At 44.8% G+C, this 10,051-nt stretch overlaps 1 protein-coding gene across 1 annotated transcript; it reads right to left on the reverse strand.

The window, feature by feature from the left end:
- Window positions 1-282: 282 nt before the first annotated feature.
- Window positions 283-2,993, reverse strand: LOC138366865 (ovarian abundant message protein-like). The gene is made up of 3 exons (XM_069328153.1): window positions 2,856-2,993; window positions 877-1,362; window positions 283-780 (listed from the first exon to the last, which is right to left on the reverse strand). The coding sequence occupies exons 1-3, from the start codon at window positions 2,991-2,993 to the stop codon at window positions 283-285; spliced, it is 1,122 nt and encodes a 373-aa protein (XP_069184254.1).
- Window positions 2,994-10,051: the final 7,058 nt, after the last annotated feature.

A 10,051-nucleotide genomic window follows, 5' to 3' on the forward strand; every position in this document is an offset into this window, starting at 1 on the left:
TCTTGATCAACACTTGTCTTGATCAACACTTGTCTTGATCAACACTTGTCTTGATCAACACTTGTCTTGATCAACACTTGTCTTGATCAACACTTGTCTTGATCAACACCCGCGTCTTGATCAACACCCGCGTCTTGATCAACACCCGCGTCTTGATCAACACCCGCGTCTTGATCAACACCCGCGTCTTGATCAACACCCGCGTCTTGATCAACACCCGCGTCTTGATCAACACCCGCGTCTTGATCAACACCCGCGTCTTGATCAACACCCGCGTCTTGATCAACACCTTGCGTCTTGATCAACACCCGCGTCTTGATCAACACCCGCGTCTTGATCAACACCCGCGTCTTGATCAACACCCGCGTCTTGATCAACACCCGCGTCTTGATCAACACCCGCGTCTTGATCAACACCTGTCTTGATCAACACCTGCGTCATGATCAACACCTGCGTCATGATCAACACCCGCGTCTTGATCAACACCCGCGTCTTGATCAACACCCGCGTCTTGATCAACACCCGCGTCTTGATCAACACCCGCGTCTTGATCAACACCCGCGTCTTGATCAACACCCGCGTCTTGATCAACACCCGCGTCTTGATCAACACCCGCGTCTTGATCAACACCCGCGTCTTGATCAACACCCGCGTCTTGATCAACACCCGCGTCTTGATCAACACCCGCGTCTTGATCAACACCCGCGTCTTGATCAACACCCGCGTCTTGATCAACACCCGCGTCTTGATCAACACCCGCGTCTTGATCAACACCCGCGTCTTGATCAACACCCGCGTCTTGATCAACACTTGTCTTGATCAACACTTGTCTTGATCAACACTTGTCTTGATCAACACCCGCGTCTTGATCAACACCTGCGTCTTGATCAACACCTGCGTCTTGATCAACACCTGCGTCTTGATCAACACCTGCGTCTTGATCAACACCTGCGTCTTGATCAACACCTGCGTCTTGATCAACACCTGCGTCTTGATCAACACCTGCGTCTTGATCAACACCTGCGTCTTGATCAACACCCGCGTCTTGATCAACACCCGCATCTTGATCAACACCCGCGTCTTGATCAACACCCGCGTCTTGATCAACACCTGCGTCTTGATCAACACCTGCGTCTTGATCAGCACCTGCGTCTTGATCAGCACCTGCGTCTTGATCAGCACTTGCGTCTTGATCAACACCTGCGCCTTGATCAACACCCGCGTCTTGATCAACACCCGCGCCTTGATCAACACCTGCGTCTTGATCAACACCTGCGTCTTGATCAACACCTGCGTCTTGATCAACACCCGCGTCTTGATCAACACCCGCGTCTTGATCAACACCCGCGTCTTGATCAACACCTGCCTCTTGATCAACAGCTACTGTCATATATATACTTACGTATACGTATATATATGATATATATACTTATTTACTTATATTATATACTTACTTATTTACTAATTATATATTTGTCCATATATTTTCCCATTACTCGGGCAATGTATAAGTGTTAATTATTTAACACTTTACTGTTAATTATAAGTGTTACTAATAATTATATTAGTAGTATTAGTAGTAGTATTAGTGTTGCTATCAAGTATTAATCAATTGAAGTAATTAGGGAACACTAGACATTAATTAGGGGGAATTAGACATTAGATATTAGGGGAGAGGCTTATAAACGTGTCCTCACACCCAGTGCGTCTACGGAATGCACCAATCCGTTAAAAATGCGACGCATTAGGGAAATTTATAACGCCGTAATATTGACGTTAACAATGCATCGGCTTATAATGGCTATTAATATGTTAATACCACTCATTGTCAAAGAAAAAAGTATCACTAATCACCCCTCTTAATATTGGCAAATACCAAGTCCAATTGTTGGACTTGGCATTTGCCAAAGTCCAAATTTTGGATTTGGACGTTGATCAAGACCAAATTTTGGACTGGGACAAAACCCAAATAATTCGTGAAGGTTTGTGTCGTGTTCGACCGTCTTAACCAGAGGCTAGATTCACGAAGCAGTTACGCAAACACTTACGAACCTGTAAATCTTTTCTCAATCTTTGGCGGCTTTGTTTACAATTATTAAACAGTTAATGAGCTCCCAAGCACCAGGAGGCTGTTTATAACAATAACAACAGTTAACTGGCAAGTTTTCATGATTGTAAACTGTTTAATAAATGTAGCCAAAGCCGTCAAAGATTGAGGAAAGATGTACACGTTCGTAAGTGCTTGCGTAACTGCTTCGTGAATCTGGCTAGGGTTGTTGTCCTGTATGTAGTTTCACTTGGTCGTCTCTTCCTAGGGATTTATAATTAATAATTATATTAATTATAATTATATATAATTAATAACTATATCAGCCTACTGATAAATGTCCCGGGGAAATCCCAAAGGTGCACAGAAGCACCTATGTAGTGCCACGGTAAAAATATATATATTGACACAAAATGCAAAGAATCACCCAGTGGAACTCCCACATATCCTTGTACTTTCGTTAATATACAAGAATCAGATATATCATAATATGTACAATGCACCTTAGTCTAGCATCGTTTATATTATATAACGGTCCACCCTGGAAACACAAACCGTAACTGTCTCTATTTTCCGCTTGTTACAACTTGTAATAAAGTTGTTACATCTTGACTTAACGTGTTTATGACGTATTAGAACTTTGTTACAACTTGCTATATTGGTTGTTATAACTGGTTAGGTGGTGTTAAAACTTGTTCGAACGTTGTACCAACGTCGTAGTTTAGGTGTGTGTTTGGCGGGCAGTTAATAGAATCAAAGAGACGAAAGTGTATTCGGAAATCAAGACACAGACACTATATATAACTACCTCGTAGGTCCTTCGGAACAACACTACGACATCCAGCAAGTTAATCAAGCTTGAATTGTGGCTCATCTCATTGTGGTCCAGTGAAAAATAACTTAAAACCCTAAGTTCCTTTCCAACACGATTTCCCCCGTCCGCCATTTTCTGGTCTTTTCGCTAAGGGGCCCCTCTCAGTACCGCCCCTCAATACCACGTGTATGCAGGTCGGCGTTCAATCCCCGACCGTCCACAAGTGGTTAGGCACCATTCCTTCCCCCTGTCCCATCACAAATCCTTATCCTGACCCCTTCCCAGTGCTATATAGTCGTAATGGCTTGACGCTCCCCCCCCCTGATTATTCACTCTCATTCACATCAAAATCAGCAACCATGTGTACCATTCTACCTAGACCTTCTCATGGCATTGTTGCCCAAGTCCACTCAGATGGCCTGTGACGTCACTATTTAAAGGGAACCCCTCGTTCGAAAAGTTATATCCGGTTGATACAGATACGTTCAAATTACGGCGGTATTTTAGGTTAAGGTGAAACCACCGTGATATCGACGTTCTGAGCGCCTCTTTCCGAGATGGGTTAGGGGGAACTGCTTGATTTCGTACGTTTCCGGGTAGGTTAAAACCGCTGCATTTTTTACGGAGCGGCTGAATAGCAATGGTGGGATGTCTTCGTTGTTGTTGATGTTCAATCTAAAGCTTTTGATAACTTTATGGTGACATCTCTGGTGTTTTAGCCTCTAATGTGACCACATGATGCAACATGCAGGACGCTACAGCTTCACTGGTCACTCTCCGGCGGTGTATTCATCTAGTTGTGTTTTACGGGGGTTGAGCTTTGCTCTTTCGGCCCGCCTGTGTGTGTGTGTGTGTGTATACACATACACACACACACACACACACACACACACACACACACACACACACAAAGATTCTCAAGGGAATCGACAGGGTTGATAAAGACAGGCTATTGATATGATATGATAGATTGATATGATAGAAACAACATGGCCACCATTAACATAATAGAACGAGCAGCTTCTGTTGCTAGCAGGAATGGATCTGGACTACTAATTATGGGAGACTTCAACCATGGGAAGATAGATTGGACGAACAGAGACCCGCATGGAGGACCAGAAACATGGAGGGCTAAGCTGCTGGACGTGGCAACAAGAAACTTTCTAAGCCAGCACATCAAAGAACCAACAAGAATGAGAGGAGAAGATGAACCAGCAATGCTTGATTTGATATTTACCCTAAATGAGTGGGATATAAGAGAAGTTAAGATGGAAGTGCCCTTGGGAATGAGTGACCAGTGTATTGAACTTTGAGTACCTGGTAAAGCTAGGACTTATTTCCCCCAAAAAAGAACTAGGAATCAAAAGGCTGGCATACCGAAAGGGAAATTATGAACAGATGAGAAGTTTCCTAAGTGAAATACCTTGGGGCACAGACCTCAGAGATAAGTCTGTACAGGGTATGATGGACTATGTTACCCAAAAGTGTCAGGAAGCAGTAAACAGGTTCATCCCGGTCCAAAGGGAAAAATCCGAGAAGCAACAGAAGAATCCATGGTATAATAGGGCATGTATGGAAGCGAAGAAACTGAACAAAAGGGCTTGGAGGAACTTCCGGAATAACAGAACACCAGAAAGCAGAGAGAGATACCAGAGAACCAGGAATGAGTACGTCAGGGTGAGAAGAGAAGCAGAGAAAAGTTTTGAAAATGATATAGCAAACAAAGCCAAGACCGAACCAAAGCTACTCCACAGTCACATCAGAAGGAAAACAACAGTGAAAGAACAGGTATTGAAACTTCGAACAGGCGAGGACAGAGAATGACAGAGGTGTGTGAAGAACTCAACAAGAGGTTCCAGGAGGTCTTCACAATAGAACAAGGTGAGGTGACTGTGCTAGGAGAAAGGGAGGTAAACCAGGCGGCCTTGGAAGAGTTCGAAATTACGAGAGAGGAGGTCAAGAGACACTTGCTGGATCTGGATGTTAGAAAGGCTGTTGGTCCAGATGGGATCTCACCATGGATACTGAAAGAGTGTGCAGAGGCACTTTGCTTGCCACTCTCCATAGTGTATAGTAAGTCACTGGAGACGGGAGACCTACCAGAAATATGGAAGACGGCGAATGTGGTCCCAATATACAAAAAGGGCGACAGGCAAGAGGCACTGAACTACAGGCCAGTGTCCTTGACTTGTATACCATGCAAGGTGATGGAGAAGATCGTGAGAAAAAACCTGGTAACACATCTGGAGAGAAGGGACTTCGTGACAAATCGCCAACATGGGTTCAGGGAGGGTAAATCTTGCCTTACAGGCTTCATAGAATTCTACGATAAGGTGACAAAGATTAAGCAAGAAAGAGAGGGCTGGGCGGACTGCATTTTCTTGGATTGTCGAAAAGCCTTTGACACAGTACCGCATAAGAGGCTGGTACATAAGCTGGAGAGACAGGCAGGTGTAGCTGGTAAGGTGCTCCAGTGGATAAGGGAGTATCTAAGCAATAGGAAGCAGAGAGTTATGGTGAGGGGTGAGATCTCCGATTGGCGTAAAGTCACCAGTGGAGTCCCACAGGGCTCTGTACTCGGTCCTATCTTGTTTCTGATATATGTAAATGATCTCCCAGAGGGTATCGATTCATTTCTCTCAATGTTTACAGACGATGCTAAAATTATGAGACGGATTAAAACAGAAGAGGACTGTTTGAGGCTTCAAGAAGACCTAGACAAGCTGAAGGAATGGTCGAACAAATGGTTGTTAGAGTTTAACCCAACCAAATGTAATGTAATGAAGATAGGTGTAGGGAGCAGGAGGCCAGATACAAGGTATCATCTGGGAGAGGAAATTCTTCAGGAGTCAGAGAAGGAAAAAGACTTGGGGGTTGATATCACGCCAGACCTGTCTCCTGCAGCACATATCAAGCGGATAACATCAGCGGCATATGCCAGGCTGGCCAACATACGAACGGCATTCAGAAACTTGTGTAAAGAATCATTCAGAACTTTGTATACCACATATGTCAGGCCAATCCTGGAGTATGCAGCCCCAGCATGGAGTCCATATCTAGTCAAGGATAAGACTAAACTGGAAAAGGTTCAAAGGTTTGCCACCAGACTAGTACCCGAGCTGAGAGGTATGAGCTACGAGGAGAGACTACGGACACTAAACCTCATTTCGCTGGAAGACAGAAGAGTTAGGGGGGACATGATCACCACATTCAAGAATCTGAAGGGAATTGATAGGGTAGATAAAGACAGTCTATTTAACACAAGGGGAACACGTACAAGGGGACACAGGTGGAAACTGAGCGCCCAAATGAGCCACAGAGATATTAGAAAGAACTTTTTTAGTGTCAGAGTGGTGGACAAATGGAATGCATTAGGAAGAGATGTGGTGGAGGCTGACTCCATACACAGTTTCAAGTGTAGATATGATAGAGCCCGATAGGCTCAGGAATCTGTACAGCTGTTGATTGACATTTGAGAGGCGGGACCAAAGAGCCAGAGCTCAACCCCCGCAAACACAACTAGGTGAGTACACACACACGCACACACACACGAACAGCTTCCACCATCAGCAGAACGCTCACCAAGAAGGGAACAAGAGAAGGGACAGAAGAAAGTGAGTCTCAAGGCGATGTACACTAACATAGATGGGATTATAAAACAAACTTGGAGAATGGGTACTTGAAGAAAACCCAGACATAATAGCACTCACAGAAACAAAGCTGACGAAAACCATAACAAATGCAGTGTTTCCACAGGACTGCTGTGTTGTGAGGAAAGAGAGAGAAGGAAGAGGAGGTGGTGGTGTAGCTCTGCTGGTAAGAAAAGGCTGGGATTTTGAGGAAATGGTTATTCAGGGCTGTGAAGGTTTCAGTGACTATATAACAGGTACAATAATAACTGGAGGACAAAAAATTGTAGTCACAGTCATATATAACCCGCCACCAAATGATAGAAGACCCAGACAGGAATATGATAGAAACAACATGGCCACCATTAACATAGAGAACAGCGTCTCTCGCTAGTAGGAATGGATCTGGACTACTAATCATGGGGAATTCAACCACGGGAAAATTGATTGGGAGAACAGACACCTGCATGTAGGACCAGATACATGGAGAGCTAAGCTGCTGGACGCGGCAACAAGAAACTTTCTAAGCTAGCATATCAAGGGACCGACAAGAATGAGATGGGAGGATGAACCAGCTATGCTTGATCTGATATTTACCCTTAATGAGTGGGATATAAGGGAGGTTAAGATGGAAGCGCCCTTGGGAATGAGTGATCACAGTGTATTGATATTTAAGTACTTGGTAGAGCTAGGACTTATCTCCCCCCAAAAAGAACTAGAAAACAAAAGGCTGGCATACCGAAAGGGAAATTATGAGGGGATGAGAAGTTTCCTAAGGGATATACCATGGGACACAGACCTCAGAGCTAAGTCTGTACAAGACATGATGGACTATGTCACCCAAAAGTGTCAGGAGGCAGTAAACAGGTTTATCCCAGCCCAAAGGAAAAAATCCGAGAAGCAAAAGAAGAATCCATGGTTTAACAGGGCATGTATGGAAGCAAAGGTACTGAACAAAAGGGCGTGGAGGAACTTCCGGAATAACAGAACACCAGGAAGCAGAGAGAGAGAGATACCAGAGAACTAGGAATGAGTATGTTAGTGTGAGAAGGGAAGCAGAGAAAATTTATGAAAATGATATAGCAAGCAAAGCCAAGACCGATCCAAAGCTACTCCACAGTCACATCAGCAGGAAAACAACAGTGAAAGAACAGGTAATGAAACTTAGAAGAGGCAAGGACAGGTATACAGAGAATGGTAAAGAGGTGTGTGAGGAACTCAACAAGAGGTTCCAGGAGGTCTTCACAATAGAACATGGTGAGGTCACTGCGCTAGGAGAGGGGGCAGTAAACCAAGCGGCCTTGGAAGGGTTCGAAATTACGAGAGATGAGGTCAAGAGACACCTATTGGATCTGGATGTGAGAAAGGCTGTTGGTCCAGACGGGATCTCACCATGGGTATTGAAAGTGTGTGCAGAGACACTCTGCTTGCCACTCTCCATAGTGTATAGTAAATCACTGGAGACGGGAGACCTACCAGAAATATGGAAGACGGCGAATGTGGTCCCAATATACAAAAAGGGTGACAGACAGGAGACACTGAACTACAGGCCGGTGTCCTTAACTTGTATACCATGTAAGGTGATGGAGAAGATCGTGAGAAAAAATCTAGTAACACATCTGGAGAGAAGGGACTTCTCTCCAATCGCCAATGACAAATCGCCAACATGGGTTCAGGGAGGGTAAATCTTGCCTTACTGGCTTAATAGAATTCTACGATCAGGTGACAAAGATTAAGCAAGAAAGAGAAGGATGGGCGGACTGCATTTTTTTGGACTGCCGGAAAGCCTTTGACACAGTACCCCATAAAAGGCTGATGCATAAGCTGGAGAAACAGGCAGGAGTAACTGGTAGGGCGCTCCAGTGGATAAGGGAATACCTAAGCAATAGGAAGCAGAGAGTTACAGTGAGGGGTGAGACCTCAGAATGGCGTGAAGTCACCAGTGGAGTCCCACAGGCCTCTGTACTCGGTACTATCCTGTTTCTGATATACGTAAATGATCTCCCGGAGGGTACAGACTCATTCCTCTCAATGTTTGCTGACGATGCCAAAATTATGAGAAAGATTAAGACAGAGGAGGACTGCTTGAGGCTTCAAGAAGTCCTAGACAAACTAAAAGAATGGTCGAACAAATGTTTGTTAAGAGTTTAACCCAAGCTAATGTAATGTAATGAAGATAGGTGTAGGGAGCAGGAGGCCATTTACAAGGTATCATTTGGGAGATGAAATTTTTCATGAGTCAAAGAGAAAGACCTGGAGGTTGATATCACGCCAGACCTGTCCCCTGAAGCTCATATCAAGAGGATAACATCAACAGCGTATGCCAGGTTGGCTAGCATAAATGCTAGCGGCATTTAGACACTTTTGCAAGGAATCATTCAGTGCCTGAACAAGTGTATGAGAATTGTTCTCCCGGCTGGAGCAGGATACAGAGGTAAGTATGGGTGGCGGAGAGGGAGCTTGGATGTGAGTCGGTGGCCGCTTGAGAGGAGCTTCAGCTGCCCCGTCAGAGGACTGGGAGTGGATGATAATGGGCTTCCTAACCATATACTCGGTCTTTAACTAACTGCTTGGTCTCCTTGTTATGTCTCCAGATTAGTTTATGTTATATTTAGGGTTGCAAGCGTCACATAGGGGTTTGTCAACACACACACACACACACCCAACAATAATATGCCAGGTTGGCAACATAAGAACGGCATTTAGAAACTTGTGCAAGGAATCTTTCAGAACATTATATACCACATATGTCAGACCAATCCTGGAGTATGCGGCTCCAGTATGGAGTCAATATCTAGTCAAGCATAAGACTGAACTGGAAAAGGTTCAAAGGTTTGCCACCAGACTAGTACCCGAGCTGAGAGGTATGAGCTACGAGGAGAGACTACGGGAATTGAACCTCACTTCGTTGGAAGACAGAAGAGTTAGGGGGGACATGATCACCACATTCAAGATCCTCAAGGGAATTGACAGGGTTGATAAAGACAGGCTATTTAACACAAGGGGCACACGCACTAGGGGACACAGGTGGAAACTGAGTGCCCAAATGAGCCACAGAGATATTAGAAAGAACTTTTTTAGTGTCAGAGTGGTTGACAAATGGAATGTATTAGGAAGTGATGTGGTGGAGGCTGACTCCATACACAGTTTCAAATGTAGATATGATAGAGCCCAATAGGCTCAGGAACCTGTACACCTGTTGATTGACGGTTGAGAGGCGGGACCAAAGAGATAGAGCTCAACCACCGCAAGCACAACTAGGTGAGTACAATTATGCGAGTACACACACACACACACACACACACACACACACACACACACACACACACACACACACACACACACACATACAGTAATAAGGAAAGAGAGGGAAGGTAGAGGAGGAGGCGGAGTGGCCCTACTCATGAGAAGGGAATGGAGTTTTAAGGAGATGGCCATCCCGGGCTGTGAGGAGTTCAGAGACTACATAGCAGGCACCATAACAATGGGAGGACCAAGAATAGTAGTAGCAGTAATATACAACCCTCCACCAAATGACAGGAGACCCAGTCAAGAGTATGA

Source organism: Procambarus clarkii, chromosome 20, assembly GCF_040958095.1.
Source record: "Procambarus clarkii isolate CNS0578487 chromosome 20, FALCON_Pclarkii_2.0, whole genome shotgun sequence".
Classification (NCBI taxonomy): domain Eukaryota; kingdom Metazoa; phylum Arthropoda; class Malacostraca; order Decapoda; family Cambaridae; genus Procambarus; species Procambarus clarkii.